The 18941-nt window shown below is 37.5% G+C and overlaps 1 protein-coding gene across 1 annotated transcript in view; it reads right to left on the reverse strand.

The window, feature by feature from the left end:
• Positions 1-132: 132 nt before the first annotated feature.
• The window catches only part of CLCA4 (chloride channel accessory 4), a 53091-nt gene continuing 34282 nt past the window's right edge, over positions 133-18941 (reverse strand). The window contains exons 8-14 of the mRNA XM_066268740.1: positions 17707-17884; positions 17155-17261; positions 14211-14426; positions 13355-13622; positions 10874-11044; positions 1469-1699; positions 133-864 (exon numbers count right to left, since the gene is read on the reverse strand). Coding sequence (XP_066124837.1) covers positions 434-864; positions 1469-1699; positions 10874-11044; positions 13355-13622; positions 14211-14426; positions 17155-17261; positions 17707-17884 — 1602 coding nt within the window. The 3' untranslated portion in view covers positions 133-433. The remainder of the gene's footprint in view (positions 865-1468; positions 1700-10873; positions 11045-13354; positions 13623-14210; positions 14427-17154; positions 17262-17706; positions 17885-18941) is intronic.

Genomic DNA, 18941 nt, shown 5'->3' on the forward strand with positions numbered 1-18941 from the left:
ATATATAATTTGGAAACTTTGGGCAAATACAGTAACATCATTTACATTTAAAAGTTTCAAGACCAAATTCATTTTTTCTCAAATACAGATTATTTGCTTTCTTACACTTGTATTTGACTATTCACATAGACAATTTTTAACTTTTTGATAAAATTTAAAGTTTTATTCTAGACAGCTTTTGTATCAAATAATATACAAACTGGCATCAATATTAAAAAAAAGGTTTTTATTCATTACTTTTTCTGATAAACAAAATAATGACTAAGTACACTTATTAAATTTTGGTACTGACTTACAATTTTTCAAATACCCCTGGATATTTATACTTAAGGTATCCCTTCTAGACCTCTTGAAATTATTTTTATGAGTTCATGATCACACGGGATGAATTTAAATATTCAAAAATATCCTATACTTCTGTTGTTGATGATTTTTAAAACCTTGATGTAAGTTGGCTCGAATTTTTCTTCTTGTTTAAGATACAAATGGTGGCACTTACAATAATACTAACAGCTACCACAGACCCAACCACTATCAACACCAAAGAAGTAATGTTAATTCCAGAAGTAGGGTAATTTTCATCAGGATTTGGATGACTGTCATCAGTATCTGCTTGAGGAATAAACAAAGCTACTTGTGCAATGTTGGATAGTTCTGATACCAAATTGCTTTTATCCACACTTCGAATAGCAATGAATATGTGGGTTGCATTTTCTTCTGCAATATTTCCTTGTTTAAATGCAAATGTTTCTTTGGAGTTGGCATCATTTGGTAACAGATCAGTAGTGTTTACTTGGAAAGCACGATCAAAATTGTCTCTTAGATCCAGGATGCTCCCACTTATTCTTATGATATACTGTTGAACTAAGAAAATAAAAAAGGTACATGTAGTTTAGAACTAGAAGAGCATACATATTCAATTCTTTTTCATTGATTCTCCTCAAAAATATTGTTTAGCTATGCCAAGTTTATGCTCATATCTAAAGCCTTACTAGGTTTTTTAAATATAAACTGAATTTTTATTTTTAAACTTTGCCTTTGCTACCTTTTCTGTTGAAAGTGGGACCAGTTAAAATGTGTCATATTTCATTGATTCAGAAATATCAGATTATAGCTCTGGCCCTGTAGCTCAATTTGTTAGAATGTATCCCCATGTGCCATGGTTGTGGGTTTGATCCCCCAATCAGGGCACAATAAAAAATAAATCAACCAATAAATGCAGAAATGAGTGAAACAACAAATTGATGTTTATCTCACTCTCTCTTTCCCCTCCCTCTCCATATATCTCTCAAAAATCAATAAATATACAAAATGGTTAACATGGTAAATTTAAAAGTATCAGATTATAAAATTAATACTTTAGTGAGAATCAATTACACATTGTTCTCTTTTCCCACCCACCCTTATACCTTTGCTTTTGCATGAACATCTTTCACATACTCAATGCCACATGACACTTCATCCTTACCTTTTCCAACATCAAAATCATCTCCTGGTGCTGTCCACGTTAGGTTGATCATATCCCCATCAGGTGTGGCTTCAAGGTCTGTGATTTGACTTGGTGGGTACAGGTCAGGCAAGGGAAATGAAACATTTGAAACCACAAATGCACCTCCAGATGCTGTTCTGGTAAAACTCTCCAAGTTTGTCTGAGTATCCTCATCAATTTCAGGTCTTGGTGGATTTGCTTCAATTTTCCCTGCGTTAAAAATTTCTTTGTTTATAATGAGCACAATTCTACTAGTGTTTTCAATGGAATCTCCGTTCCACTTGTCCTCTCCTCTTATATATGTAAAAAGGTGTGGGGCAAAAGTGGGTTTACAGTTGGGAGTTTGTGAAACAGTGTGTGTGTGTGTGTGTGTGTGTGTGTGGATATTGTAGGATAAAATTGGATAATGAATTGCTAAGGAATTAAGGCTTCCCTGAATGGGAATAATGTTATATAATTTAATAAAAGCTTTTTTTTTAAAGGGAATTTCTTTATTTCTCAAACTACCTTTATCTGGGAATAAGCCTGGAGAAGTTGCTCCAGTTCCTTCTAACCACTTGTGCCAGGTTCTTCCCTTCCTCCCTGTTGCAAGTACGAGCAGTGTTTTTAACTGCGGTCTGCAGACCAGCCCTTCAGAAATTTCATGCCAGTCTGTGACAGAGTTAACCACCCTGATGTTGTGTGAAGATTGTAGACCCAATGATTGTATTCAAATAGCTTATGCTCAGGGTGATTTCAGTTCATGGTTCCTGAAATAATTTTTCTATTTTCACTGGTCACCATGTGTAAAAGAGTTGACAACTCCAGTGCTAAGGAATAATACTTCAGGTTATATTCCACTTGTCAACAGAAGGCTCCCCAAAGTCACAAGATAAGGGACAACACAAAAAAAAATTAACAAGGAATGTATTCTTAATCCTTATTATCACCTTGCTCAATACATTTTTATTTCGACTTAAAAATATTCAAACTGAACATCTGACCAGGCAATGGCACAGTGGATAGAGTATCAGCCTGGTACTCTAAGGACCCAGGGTCAAAACCCCTAGGTCACCAGTTTGAGCACGGGGTCATTGGCTTGAAGCCCAAGATTGCTGGCTTGAGCCTAAGCTCACTGGCTTGAGCAAGGGGTCATTGGCTCAGCTGGAGCCTCCATGTCAAGGCACATATGAGAAAGCAACCAATGAAAAAATAAGGTGCTCTTTGAGTCGATGCTTCTCATTTTCCTCTCTTCTTGTCTGCCTTTGTCTGTTCCTGTCTCTCTTGCTTAAAAAAAATATTCAGGGAGTGACGTCACGGAAATGGCGCCATGAGCAGCACGTCTGACAGATCTCCCCTAAATCACAACAAATTTATCAACTAGAAACAGAAAAATTTATCCTCGGAGCATTCCGGAGTTCCACACAAACTGAAAGCGAAAGGACTGTTATCACTTGAATCTGAGAGAGGAGGGTGTGGAGGAAGCTACCGCAGCAACGTTCATTCAAGCCGCGAGGGAGTGCGCCTCTGGTGAGTCAGCCCACACTCGGGAGCCGCGAGCAGCCGCGGGCGTGCCCGGTCCGGTTGCAGAGCGAGCACCACTAACATTCCCAGCGGCCTGTGCACTGCGAGAGTCGCCAGCCACTGGTGCCCGGAGCACCCCATTCGCGCGCGCGCGTGCCCTGGGCATTCCACGCGCCCAGAGCGCCCTACTGGCCCGCACACCCAGGGTGCCCCATCATCCTGCCCCCGGTGCGCCCCAGCCGCCAGCAGCGGGGAGAGCGGGAGAGGCACCAGGGCAGTATTCCCTACTTGGGAGATTCTCTCCGTGGGCGGGGCACCTCACCCAGCCATTCAAGCTAACAATCAAGCGTTGGGGGAGGGGTACGCGCAGGCAGCCTAAAATACCTTCGGGAGCACAGCTGCGACCCAATCACTGAAATTAGCTTAACCCATGAAATCTGCGCACCCTCGGTTCTAATTGATAAGATCTCTCTCAGTTCAGTGACCCAAGACAAGAGGCGTGATATTTTTTAGTGCCTCTCGCTAAAGGGGCGGGGGCAACTTCTGATTGATAGAGCCTCCATATTCAGGGATAAACGCTAACAAGAAGGACTTGGCAGATAATAAGATCTATACTACACTAGTCGCAAGCAGAGACTAGTGCCTCTTCTTCCCAGCCAAAACAGGCTACAAAGTGTGCAAAGCCTGGGTTGAGAGGTCCAACTGAATGCTAGGCACTGAACAGTCACCTTGACAACAATTGACTCCCACCCCCGCCTGATTACACTGGAGGCCCTGACTGCCAGAGCCTTTCCCAAAGCCTTGCACTGAGTGGGGATAGAGTGGGGATTTCCCAGCTCTTTGAGCCTCTTACTCCCCAGGCAGAAGCAGTTGCAGCCTTATAGCTGGATCACCAGGCTGCTAATTCAGGAAGGGGGGACTAGGAGAGAGAATCCAGGAAAGCAAACTCTCTCATCGTTGGACCCTGCAAACGCCAACAAGCCTTGACTACCAGCAAGACTAAAGCCAATTATATGACATTGCCATAGAATCCCATCAACTGCAAATCCCTACCTAAGTGTGACACAGGGGCAGAGCCTAGGGTACAGAGTCACCGACCAGGAAGAGGGAGAGAAAAGAAAAAGGAAGAAGTTAACCTCTCAAAATCAAGAAAAATCCACAGACTTTACAACTTGTTCCACTAATTTTTTTTTTGTTGTTGTTTGTTTCTTCTATCTTATTGCCTTTATTTCCTCCACCTCGGTCTTTCTATTCTCTGCCCATCTTATGCTTCCCTTTTCTTGAACTACACTACCCATGAGTGTTACATTTTATTTCTCTTCTTCATCCTCACCCTCCTTTAAGGTTATACTCCAAAACACTTAACTCTCACTCTCTCCTCTTTTGTTTTTTTTTTTGTTTTGCTTTATTTTGTTTTTTTCTCTTCCTTTTTTATTTCTTCCTTTGTTTTTCTCTTTTTCTTATTTTTTCCTTTCTATTCGTTTTTTCTTTTCTCGTTTTACTTTCCTCCCATTTAATCCTCAATCACTAACAAATTAGTTAATTTGGGACTCAAGGCTTTTTTTGGCTTTATTTTTCTTTTTTGCTTTTGTTTTTGTTTTTTTCTTGTTTGTTTATTTTTGTGGCATTTTGGGTCCTCCCAACCCAAGGTCTCCATTGTATTTAGTCTTTGCTCCACTTAATACAACAGATTTTTACTTATTATTTTTATTTTTTTCTTCTTTATTATTCTTTTTTGGTCCTTTTTTCCGGTTCCCTCTTATCCCTCTCATTATATCTCTTAGTTGACCATCACTTACAAGCAAATCATCTTATGCTTGTCTAAGATTTTCTTCCTTTTTTTTTTTTTTTGCATTTAGTAGGTCCCTACTCCCTTTTTTTGCCCCTTGAACTTTTCACCCCAAATCAGGCCCTCCATTATAGGCACGATATTTCCCTGAGGAGGGGAGAGGAGGGAAAGAGAAGAAATAAAAAAGGGGGAAATAATAAATTATTACTGTTTTTTTTTTGTGGGGTGTTTTACCTTTTTTTTTTTTTTTTACTTTTTACTCTTTATTAATTCTAATTAGTGCTATCAACAAGACCACCCTCAGATGCCAATAATAAAGAGGAAATCGAATATTATGGATACAAAAGAAAGAGAGGTAACACAAATAGATGTGGAAAAATCTATGGAGAAAAGACTTAACATATTGGAAGCCTTGGAGCTAAATGACAGAGAATTTAAAATAGAAATCTTAAAAATACTCAGAGATATACAAGAAAACACAGAAAGGCAATATAGGGAGATCAGAAAACAACTCAATGAACACAAAGAATATATTACCAAGGAAATTGAAACTATAAAAACAAATCAAACAGAAATGAAAAACTCAATTCACGAGCTGAAAAACGAGGTAACAAGCTTAGCTAACAGAACAGCCCAGATTGAAGATAGGATTAGTGAAATAGAAGACAACTTGAGGCACAACAGAGAGAAGAAGAAAGAGACTCAAAAATAATAAAAAATGAGAAAGCCCTACAGGAATTGTCTGACTCCATCAGAAAGAATAACATAAGAATAATAGGTATATCAGAGGGAGAAGAGAAAGAAAATGGAATGGAGAATATACTCAAACAAATAATAGACGAGAACTTCCCAAGCCTGTGGAAAGAACTAAAGCCTCAAATTCAAGAAGCAAACGGAACACCAAGTTTTCTTAACCCCAACAAACCCACTCCAAGGCACATCATAATAAAGATGACACAAACCAATGACAAAGAAAAAATTCTCAAGGCAGCCAGGGAAAAGAAGAGTACAACATATAAAGGAAGGCCTATTAGATTATCATCAGATTTCTCAGCAGAAACTCTACAAGCTAGAAGAGAGTGGACCCCAATATTTAAAGCCCTGAAAGAGAGGAACTTTCAGCCAAGAATACTATACCCATCAAAGCTATCCTTCAAGTATGAAGGAGATATAAAAACATTCACAAATACAGAAAAGATGAGAGAATTTATCAACAGAAAGCCCCCACTCCAGGAAATACTAAGGGGGGTTTTCCAACCAGATTCAAAGAACAAAAGAAAACAACACCACAAGTAACAGCTCCACCAAGAACACAATAAAACCAAACTTAAACTGTGACAACAAAGGAAAAAAAGGGGGGAGAGGATGGAGATTAACAGTAGCAAAGGATGATGAAGTGCAGAAATACTTATAAGATAGGGTACTACAATGAATATGGTAGGTACCCTTTTCATTACTTAATGGTAACCACCCTTAAAAAAACCACCACAAAAACACTTGACTTAAAAAAGGTAGCAACAGAGGAAAGAAGTATGGAACACAAACAAACAAAAACAAATGATAGAAAAATAAAAGAGAAGAATCAAACTAGATACAAAACTAACAGAAAGCAATTTATAAAATGGCAGTAGGGAACCCACAAGTGTCAATAATTACACTAAATGTAAATGGATTAAACTTACCAATAAAAAGACACAGAGTAGCAGAATGGATTAAAAAAGAAAATCCAACTATATGCTGCCTACAAGAAACACATCTAAGCAACAAGGATAAAAACAAATTCAAAGTGAAAGGCTGGAAAACAATACTCCAAGCAAACAACACCCAAAAAAAAGCAGGTGTAGCAATACTCATATCTAATAATGCTGACTACAAGACAGAAAAAGTACTCAGAGACAAAAATGGTCATTTCATAATGATTAAGGGGAAGTTGAATCAAGAAGACATAACAATCCTTAATATATATGCACCAAACCAAGGAGCACCAAAATATATAAGACAGCTACTTATTGACCTTAAAACAAAAACTGACAAAAATACAATCATACTTGGAGACCTCAATACACCGCTGACGGCTCTAGATCGGTCATCCAAACAGAGAATCAACAAAGACATAGTGCCCTTAAACAAAACACTAGAGCACCTGGATATGATAGACATCTACAGGACATTTCATCCCAAAGGGACTGAGTATACATTTTTCTCCAGTGTACATGGATCATTCTCAAGAATTGACCATATGTTGGGCCACAAAAACAACATCAGCAAATTCAGAAAAATTGAAGTTGTACCAAGCATATTTTCTGATCATAAAGCCTTGAAACTAGAATTCAACTGCAAAAAAGAGGGGGAAAAACCCACAAAAATGTGGAAACTAAACAACATACTTCTAAAAAATGAATGGGTCAAAGAAGAAATAAGCGCAGAAATCAAAAGATATATACAGACAAATGAAAATGAAAATACGACATATCAGAATCTCTGGGATGCAGCAAAAGCAGTAATAAGAGGAAAGTTCATATCACTTCAGGCCTATATGAACAAACAAGAGAGAGCCGATGTAAACCACTTAACTTCCCACCTTAAGGAACTAGAAAAAGAAGAACAAAGACAACCCAAAACCAGCCCAAGAAAGGAGATAATAAAAATCAGAGCAGAAATAAATGAAATAGAGAACAGAAAAACTATAGAAAAAATCAATAAAACAAAGAGCTGGTTCTTTGAAAAGATCAACAAAATTGACAAACCCTTGGCAAGACTCACCAAGGAAAAAAGGCACAGGACTCAAATAAATAAAATCCAAAATGAAAGAGGAGAGATCACCACAGACATCATAGATATACAAAGAATTATTGTAGAATACTTTGAAAAATTATATGCCACCAAATACAACAATCTAGAAGAAATGGATAAATTCCTAGAACAATACAACCTTCCTAGACTGAGTCAAGAAGAAGCAGAAAGCCTAAACAGACCAATCAGCAGGGAGAAAATAGAAAAAACTATTAAAAACCTCCCCAAAAATAAAAGTCCAGGCCCAGACGGTTATACTAGTGAATTCTATCAAACATTCAAAGAAGACTTGGTTCCTATTCTACTCAAAGTCTTCCAAAAAATTGAAGAAGAAGCAATACTTCCAAACACATTTTATGAGGCCAACATAACCCTCATACCAAAACCTGGTAAGGATGGCACAAAGAAAGAAAACTACAGACCAATATCTCTAATGAATACAGATGCTAAAATACTAAACAAAATACTGGCAAACCGAATACAACAACATATTAAAAAAATAATACATCATGATCAAGTGGGATTCATCCCAGAATCTCAAGGATGGTTCAACATATGCAAAACGGTTAACGTAATACACCATATCAACAAAACAAAGAACAAAAACCACATGATCTTATCAATAGATGCAGAAAAGGCTTTTGATAAAATACAACACAATTTTATGTTTAAGACTCTCAACAAAATGGGTATAGAAGGAAAATACTCAACATGATAAAGGCCATATATGATAAACCATCAGCCAACATCCTATTAAACGGCATAAAACTGAGGACTTTCTACCTTAAATCAGGAACAAGACAGGGTTGTCCACTCTCTCCACTCTTATTTAACGTGGTGCTAGAAGTTCTGGCCAGAGCAATCAGACAAGACAAAGAAATAAAAGGCATCCATATCGGAAAAGAAGAAGTAAAGCTATCACTTTTTGCTGATGATATGATCCTATACATCGAAAACCCGAAGGACTCCACAAAAAGATTATTAGAAACAATAAACCAATACAGTAAGGTCGCAGGATACAAAATTAACATACAAAAGTCCATAGCCTTTCTATATGCCAACAATGAAATATTAGAAAATGAACTCAAAAAAATAATCCCCTTCACGATTGCAACAAAAAAAATAAAATACCTAGGAATAAACATAACAAAGAATGTAAAGGACCTATATAATGAAAATTACAAAGCATTGTTAAGGGAAATCGAAAAAGATACAATGAGATGGAAAAATATTCCTTGTTCTTGGATAGGAAGAATAAATATAATCAAAATGGCCATATTACCCAAAGCAATATACAAATTTAATGCAATTCCCATCAAAATCCCTATAAGATTTTTTAAAGAAATGGAACAAAAAATCATCAGATTTATATGGAACTATAAAAAACCCCGAATAGCCAAAACAATCCTAAGGAAAAAGAATGAAGTTGGGGGCATTACAATACCTGACTTTAAACTATATTATAGGGCCACGATAATCAAAACAGCATGGTATTGGCAGAAAAATAGACACTCAGACCAATGGAACAGAATAGAAAGCCCAGAAATAAAACCACATATATATGGTCAAATAATCTTTGATAAAGGGCCCAACAACACACAATGGAGAAAAGAAAGCCTCTTCAACAAATGGTGTTGGGAAAACTGGAAAGCCACATGCAAAAGAATAAAACTCGACTACAGCCTGTCCCCGTGTACTAAAATTAATTCAAAATGGATCAAAGACCTAAATATAAGACCTGAAACAATAAAGTACATAGAAAAAGACATAGGTACTAAAATCATGGACCTGGGTTTTAAAGAACATTTTATGAACTTGACTCCAATGGCAAGAGAAGTGAAGGCAAAGATAAATGAATGGGACTACATCAGAATTAAAAGTTTTTGCTCAGCAAGAGAAACTGATATCAAAATAAACAGACAGCCAACTATATGGGAACTGATATTTTCAAACGACAGCTCAGATAAGGGCCTAATATCCAAAATTTACAAAGAACTCATAAAACTCAACAACAAACAAACAAACAATCCAATAAAAAAATGGGAAGAGGACATGAACAGACACTTCTCCCAGGAAGAGATACAAATGGCCAACAGATATATGAAAAGATGCTCAGTTTCATTAATTATTAGAGAAATGCAAATCAAAACTACAATGAGATACCACCTCACACCTGTTAGATTAGCTATTATCAACAAGACAGGTAATAGCAAATGTTGGAGAGGCTGTGGAGAAAAAGGAACCCTCATTCACTGTTGGTGGGACTGTAAAGTAGTACAACCATTATGGAGGAAAGTATGGTGGTTCCTCAAAAAACTGCAAATAGAACTACCTTATGACCCAGCAATCCCTCTACTGGGTTTATACCCCAAAACCTCAGAAACATTGATACGTGAAGACACATGTAGCCCCTTGTTCATTGCAGCACTGTTCACAGTGGCCAAGACATGGAAACGACCAAAAAGCCCTTCAATAGAAGACTGGATAAAGAACATGTGGCACATATACACTATGGAATACTACTCAGCCATAAGAAATGATGACATCGATCATTTACAGCAAAATGGTGGGATCTTGATAACATTATAAGGAGTGAAATAAGTAAATCAGAAAAAAACAAGAACTACATGATTCCATACATTGGTGGAACATAAAAATGAGACTAAGAGACATGGACAAGAGTGTGGTGGTTACCAGGGGTGGGGGGAGGGAGGACATGGGAGGGAGGGAGGGAGAGAGTTGGGGGAGGGGGAGGGGCACAGAGAACTAGATAGAGGGTGGCGGAGGACAATCTGACTTTGGGCGAGGGGTATGCAACATAATTTAATGACAAAATAACCTAGACATGTTTTCTTTGAATATATGTACCCTGATTTATTAATGTCATCCCATTACCATTAATAAAAATTTATTAAAAAAAAAATTCAGAATAAATGTTTGCTCACTTAGGTAACTTTCACGTTACATGTAACCTAAAGGGTAAATACTGCTATTGGCTTATGCATAGGTACATAAGATATTAACTTGTTTCCTTTACCCTTAGTTGGAAAAGTGTCATACAATTGTTCCTATAGGTAAGGTACTCCAAATAAATATAATGGCTGACATGCATGAATGTCTACTAGATGCTAAACGCTGTACCAGAGCATAGGTTAATTTGAAGGCAAACTCCAGTATGACTGAGAACTTTATTTTAGAGATGAAAAAAACTATGAGTTACAAAATATTTGAAGTCTTAATCACATCAACTCATGATTATTCCAGCCAGCAGTGGGTTGCAGATATCATGAACTACTTACCATCTACTACCCAGCCTGGTATATACTTGGCTCTATTTGGTGGATGCCGTAAGCTCCGTGTCACAGCATTTGCTCCTCCAACAGCCCGTACTTTTAGGCTGTACCTGCCATTTTCTGAATAAGCTGTAAAGTATCTGGAGTAGACCCCATCATTCTTGAAAGTATCAGCACCTTGTCATAGAAATTAAGGAATAAATTATTAATGTCAAGAAAAGGAGAAATTTATACATTTTCTAAATCAAGCACATGGCCTTTATAAGCATATCTTCTAGATTGGGCTCCCTATTTTGTGATTGACCCTTTGAGGAATATTTCCATTATGCTTTATCCAACAGTAGCTTGTTAAATTGATATCCTTGAGTTATGATCTATATATTTATGTATAATACATTTATAATGTTATATGTTATTTTATAATAAATATAATATCACACACATGACACACTGATACTGATGTGTATATAATAAATAACTTCACATTATCAACTTATCTGCAGATTATTATATACCTTTCTTGCCATTTCTCAGCCAAATCCTGTCTGAGTCTCTTACTTTATCTAAACATATAATTATGTCATATCTATGTTCAAATCAGAAACATTTCCACTAGAGAAAAAGTAAATTAATATAGGATTTAATTCTCATTATTGTCACCTACAAATTAACATTTTTATATAATCTTCAACCATTCTTTTTTTTTCTTCTAATCCTCACCTCTTGCTCTATGATCCATTAACCTCCTGATCTGATAGTGAAAAGGCCTGTCTATTTTTAAGAATGAGCAATTGGGGGAGTTCAGGAATACTGCATCATAAGCATTTCTTGATATCATGAGTACTGAAGTTATTTGCTAAACTGCAAACCATTTCTCAGGGCATTTAGCATTCTAAGACAGAAGTTCTTACAATGAGATTCTTGAACCCAGAGCATCTGCATTTCTCTGGATTGTATTAGGAATACAATTCCTTAGACCTCCTAGGAAAGGCCCAGAATTCTGTGTTATTAGAAGACCTCCAACTGATTCCTTTGCTTTCGAAAGTGTAAGAACCTCGGCTCCAAGTCATTGGTTATGATCAATGTATTCTCAGGTAAAATCATTCCAAATTAGCTAAGTAGCTACCTGGTAAAACCTTGAGAAACGACAAGATGAAGGTAAGTTTTAATGTACCTTGGAGGGGGTTGGGGGAAAAGGAAGAGTTAGAGGACAGTTGAGGAAAATACTGTCACATCAGGTGAAATCACTGAGGTGTACCAAAGAATTTTTACCTTCTGAATTATTCACAGGGCCAATTCTTGTTGACGATAGGGTCATAAACTGAATGAATTACTAATTACATTGCATAAGACACTGATAGAAATCTGTGATAATTCAGATGCCTGTCACATTGGTTTTCTCCTGGCTCATTGACCTCTCAAAATAAGGTTACTTCCCAGAATAACCCAGAGTCTGTTAAAAAGGTCTTCAAACACCACTCACACAGACAGGCCAGGGAGACAGCATGGTCACCACTACGTCTCATTTCCTGCAGGCAGACCTGGTATCTGATGCCCTTGTGTTGCTGCCTCCTCCCTTGGGGCAGTTCCGCCTGCCCTTGGGCCTCAGTTCCCAGGACTATATTTGCAATTTGGGAATTGCTCTTACCTGTGCCCCTTCCCTGCCGGGGGCCCAGGTTCTACCACTTAGCCCCTTAGGGCTGCTGTACTTCACTCTCGCTGGCCAGACTTTCTGATGTGGCCCTAAAAAACTGCTTGTTCAGGATTTCTGATGCTGTCCTCAGTCTCTTGAATGAAACCTTTCTGTTTGGCAGTAGACATTAATTGTCTAGGTGACAGATAATAATGACATTAAATAACATTAATTGGATGTTTCTATGTGTGAAATATTTGCTATTCTTTTTGTAGGTTTCACCTGGATAAAATTTCCTGCTGGGCCTGCTGTTCATCACAATCTGCGTCAGTTTTCTTGGTGTCTTTCACTCCTCCATGCTGCCGTAGGACCCATAACACATCCCCGGTAATGAAAATGAAAATATAGGCTTATTTTTTTTTAATTTTTTTTTAGTGAGAGGAAGGGAAGCAGAGATAGACTCTTGTGTGTGCCCCGACCAGGATCCACTCTGCAAGCCCACTAGGGGGCGATGTTCTGCCCACGTGGGGCCCTTGCTCCACTACAGCCAGAGCTATTTTTTAGCACCTGAGGCAGAGGCCATGAAGCTATACTTAGCACCCAGGAATAACTTGCTTTAATTGAGCCATGGCTGCAGGAGGAGGAGGAGGATTAGAAGGAGGAGGAGAGAGAGGGAGAGAGAGAGAGAGAAGAGTGAGAGGGGGAGGGGTGGACAAGCAGATAGGCACTTCTCCTGTGTGCCCTGACTGGGAATTGAACCCAGGACATCCGCATGCTGGGCTGACGCTCTACCACTGAACCAACTGGCCAGGGCTTGGGCTTATTCTTTTTTTTTTTAAAAACCTGTGAATTACCTGCACCATTATCCAAGAGTTCCAAAACTTCTGTGTTTCCATTTTTTGATTCAATGAATGCAGTCACTTTGGCTCCAAGAACAGGTAAATACCCTTGTATAACTTCTCCATAAACAATCATTGGACTGGGGAAGCTGTTTGTGTCTTTATTCATTTTAGCATTCACTATGATTGGAGGTACAGAAGCATCTGCTGCCCGAGAATTAACTGTTATAGTTAATGTTTCTGGCTTTGTGTTGGCTTTAAGACTATACGTCCAAACACCCGCCTAAAAATTCAATGGAAATATAGTAAGTATCCAAGATCAAGCTATTTTCTGCAGTTCCATTATCCAACTCTAAAAAAACCCTTATCAAAGTGTTGCAGAGTAAACAGGGCTTTGAGATTTTTGAGGCTTTTTTGAAGGTAAAAGGATGAGAGTCAAGGCACTTTGGACAGGGCACCCTGGCTGTTGTCATGCACGGTGTCCAAATTGTGATATCTCAGCTGGGAATAATAAGTTTTAAAAAGATTTCCTTGGCCTTATTTTTGACCTCAGAATTTGTAGACTGTATGGTCTGGTAATGCTAATAAGGAACGACTATCTACACACCAAGCTGCACAGACTCCTGCATTGCCTCCTCCAAATGACTGTTACTCTACCTAATTTTTCCCCTTCTCTTTTTTCCTCCTAATGCATAAGTTCTTTCCTACCTTCCCTGCCAGCCTAATTTCCAGGACCATACAGGTATAGAAAGTACATTGTATTTTATCTTAATTTTGAAGATAAGTATTGGTACTCATATTTATGATATTAAACAATGTATTTTTAGCTATGAAACAAATTTGGGTGGAAATAAAAAAGCTGATTGCTTACCTTTGCAGTTCCTGGAATACTGAGATAGGCCATTTTGGAAACTCTGTTCTCTGTGAAACTTCCCATTGATCTTCCATTGGGATCCCAGAGAGAAATAATGGGAATCTGTTTCTCCCATGTGACGAGAAAGAGTGTGTCCTTTCCCACAGTGCTATCAATTATTACAGTTCCATTCATCCAGGTATTATTGCTAAGCGTTAATCCCTTACTTTCAAGCTGTATAAATATAAATATTTTTTAAAAATTAATGAATGAGGAAAAGAGTAATTTTATTTATTTATTTATTTATTTATTTATTTATTTATTTATTTATTTATTTTAAACATAGTTTCTAATTTCTGGCCTGGGAACAAACTTACAAAGGGTATACCACCTGAGGCTTGTTCGGATGTGACAGTTATTAGTCAGAAAGTGTGGATATATAGAGGCTGAGAAAAGGACATAGTATAATAAAAGCATTAGAGCAAGAGAATGTATTTTACAGCTGGAGACATGGTTGTATTATTTTTCCCAGTTGTTTTTGTAAATGCCCACATGAGACTTTAGCATTAAAGGGTGCTACAACATTGATGAAAAATTAGCTGTAAGGCGTGTGCGTGTGTGTGTGTGCGCGCGCGTGCGCGCAAATCACACTGAGTTTATCCATCTTTGTGATGACCTGAAAGAAAACACTTATTGGTGGTGGCTACAGTATTTGAGTAGAGAGCAAATAAAGAGACAAACACTCATGGTTATTTTTCTGATGTGAAATCTTCAAATAATTCTTCACATATTCTGTAGTTAGTAGTCCTGGATGATAAACATGTCCAACAAGAGTATAAAGAGGGCCCTCACCAACTCAGTGGTACAGCATTGGCCTGGTTTGTATATCCTGGGTTCCATTGCTGGTCAGGGCACACAGGAGAAGTGACCATCTGCTTCTCCACCCTTCTCCCCTTTCTCTATCTCTCTTCCTCTCCTGCAGCCTTGGCTCTATTGGATTGATTGCATTGGCCCTGGGCACTGAGGATAGCTTTGTGAAGCCTCTGCCTCAGTACTTTAGTATGAGCTCAGTTGGGACCATGGCCCCAGATGGGCAGAGCATTGGCCCCAGACAGGAGTTGCCGGGTGGATCCTGGTTGGGGTGCATGCTAGAGTTTATGTCTCTATCTCACCTCCTCTCACTTGAAAAAAATATATAAAGAGGACAAAATGATGTTTATGAAGGTTGGACTTTTGAGAAGAGAATGTTAAGACCTTTCTCTGAGAGGAGTCTCAAAGAAAGTTTTTCAAATCTTTGCAGATGACTCTTAGTCAAGTACAGCAAACTTTATCTATTGACCAAGAAGGTGCTGTCTACAATGTGTCATTTCAGGAAATATTGGGAAGTTCCATTTCTACTCCAACCTAGTCCTAAACCCAAATACCTCCATATCAGTGCTGAGAGAGGAGAGTGAATTATACCATTGAAACATCATTGCAATGACAAAAATCTCAGTCCTGTGTTAAGTGGACATGTCTTTGAGTGGATAAAATATTATTATCCAGTTAAACGTGAATGCCTTTTTGAGACGTCGCACCGGAAACTTGTAAGAAAGTTAGAAAGCTTTGGTACTAGGGGAAAATAACTGGGCAGGAGTGGAGAACAACCTTTCTTCTGTGTTCCTTCCACCATTTAAGTGAGGGGAACAAAACTTTTCTGCCCCTTTCGTACAGTTTAAGAAGTCCATTTTTAAAACTTGGAGTACTTCCTGTATGCAAATGTCTTTCTTTTGGCTGACTTTCTGTATCCGGCTGTTAGAGTTAAAATTCTTTTGGAATATTCTATTTTAATGTCCCACCATCCTTTAAATTCTACTAAGGTTTTAAGCAGAACCCAAAATAATTATCTTCAAAATCAGTTCTCTCTCTTTACTTGTCAGTATTAGAAAGTAGTATCATCATTTTCGAAATCAACCAGATTTAAGCCCTCAGAAATTAGTTTTATTCTCTTGCAGTTCATTTTATATACACTACCAAGCTAGACCCCAGATCAATTTTTAATCTGTTTGCAAGGTGAAGCTACAAACCAGATCTCCAGATCAATCTGCACATATAATCCTAATCCTGCCTCCTGTAATGTATGTGCTCTTCATCATTGGAGACTAGAGGAAAATAGGTTTGTTTAGGTGATTATGTCAAGTTTTAATGTAGGCAGTGACCTGGAAAACTAGAAGATGGAAGACAAGTCTTCACATAGGTGACATGATATAGACTTTGTGGAAATGGAAATGGACAAAAATAAAATTTTGTGAAAAAATATTTTTCAAGAAAATAGTCTGTGTTGGCATTTTACATGGGGTATGAATAAAGAATAGAAGTTTAGTTCAAGTTTTTCAATCAAGTAACAGGGAAAGAGTGTGTTATTTAAACACAGATTAAAAAAGGAGTTCAGAGGAGAGGTGAATAAAATAAAAGCCAGTGAAAAGAGTGGTTAAAGACATAAAGAAAATCCTAATTTTTAAAAATATTCATTCTTTTTCTCCAAATGAATTTCTTTCCAAACTACTTGTCTTCCTTTTCCAAGTCTTGAGTTCACCCTAACCTAATTTATTCCACAGCAGTGAAGTGTGAGAGAAATCTTGTAAGTATGAGATATATTGTTATGTGTCATAGAAAAATGGATACTATATTATTAGACAGTCTATTTTGTATGAAAAATTTAACATTTTGATGTTATACTGTAACCAAACTCTAGGGGAAAAGGAAAAGAAAAACTATGTTGGCTATTTCACTACTTAGTTCACTATTTGACTACTTAATTTGGCCATATCTAAAGAATAATTTCTATTTCATGCTGAAGTTTTGATTTTAATTAACAATTTACTTTGAGAAAAATATAGAACTTAAAACTTATAATAACCAAATTATTTTTCTTGGTTATGGCTAAATGCAAACATAAAACTTAAGGAGTGGGAACTCAGACCTGCAGAGACTGCTGGGAAACAGCAGCGTTTTCTGATGCCAGGGCTGCGAAAGCATCAATGAGGCCGTTGTTCTGAAGCAGATCCGAGGCATAATAATGTTTTCCTCCTAAAATGTAAATACATTAACTGGGTTGTTTTCTAGAAAATAAGTACTTATCACAATTTAGTAATTTTAAGGTAACAGGGTGAACAAATAATAGTTTCAGTATATATTATTAAAAGGGACCCAAACCAGATTGGTGTAAAGATTAACTCTAAAATGTTAACTTATATAAGTCATAACCAGAAAGTGTAAGCTACCCTCATACCTCACTTAAAGAAATCTCAACTGGTTGAAACACATCAAATAATCATAGCATCAAAAAAAAAAAAAAAAAGTAAAGAGACTTCCATATATTAAGCTCCCAGATTTCACACAGCCCTTAAGGAAAATTGTTCATTTTTATTTATGATACAGTTCTTAACAATGTTGGCCTTCGGATTTTCACAAGAAACTGAGTTGTCAGTCTCGGCATGTATGCAGTTCTATTAAAGGACTAGAATCTATTTACCTGTTACATTGCTCATCTCTCTGACTGCTTCATCAGCAGATGGTCCCAAAGCAATGAAATGAACGATGGCCCCACTTTCTTTCACTTTATCAAGACACTGTATTGCAGAGCTGTCCTCCCCATCAGTCAGCAGCACTATTTCGGATCCATCCAGTTGGGAGTATTTTTTTTTTATTACCTATAAATATAATCATAGCATAATTACTAAATGTTCCTAGAACAAGTACACTTTATAGGAGAACAGAAAAAGATATACAGAGAAAATAAAAGTGTACAGAAGAGAAGAGATGACTTCTGTTTTAAAATTACAGACTTTGAAATCAACAATCCCTAAAGGAACTTGAACATTACTCTTTTCTGTCCATCTGCCATAGGGACTGTTTGCTCAAATGAGGTTATGTGGGAGCAGGGCTTTTGAACATCCTTCTTGGACTAAATAACAATGGCATCTCAGTCTGAGGAAGGCAGGTCAATCAGACACCAAAGATGTATTTGCAGAGTGTGTTACTGAATATTTCTCTTCCGTCTTTGACCAGACTTCTCTCTGACAAAACTTCAGTGTATAAAATCTGTTGCATAGACAGTTAAATGCATTAAAATACCACTTCAACATTAAAAAAAAACTTAATGATTCTAAATTAGGGAGCCATCAACTCAGTCTGCTTATAGAAAAAAGAAAGTTCTAAGCACGTCAAGGTTAGGAATCTTGTTATAAAACTTTTATTTTACATCTAAAAGTAACAAGCACAGTCTGACTGATGGTGGTGGAGTAAACAGAGTGTTGACCTGGGATTCTGAGGTTACTGGCTTTAGCCCAAAGGTTGCTGGCTTGAGCCCAAGTCACCGGCTTGAGCAAGGGGTCACTGGCTCAGCTGGAGCCCCCCAATCAAGGCACGCATGAGAAGGTTCCCCCCACATATATAAATATATTCTCTAAGCACCACCACCTTAGTTTTGTGGTTGTTACCTGTATATACAGGTAAATAGGTAACAAGCACAAAACTAAGTAAGTTGGTGGTGCTCAGAGAATACATGAATTATGTTTATTGAGATGAATTATATTTGTGGCTTGAGCCTTTTCCTAAAGCTGAACAGTTTACACTCAGATTTCTGAATCTAAGCTCCTATGTAAAAGTAAAAAGAGAATTTGTCACAGGGTAGCAACTATATTTTATCTTCTTTGATAGGTGTAATTGGTAGAGGCTTTTTGGTATACCTTGAGAAATTCAGTATAG

Source organism: Saccopteryx bilineata, chromosome 3 (genome assembly GCF_036850765.1).
Source record: "Saccopteryx bilineata isolate mSacBil1 chromosome 3, mSacBil1_pri_phased_curated, whole genome shotgun sequence".
Taxonomy (NCBI): domain Eukaryota; kingdom Metazoa; phylum Chordata; class Mammalia; order Chiroptera; family Emballonuridae; genus Saccopteryx; species Saccopteryx bilineata.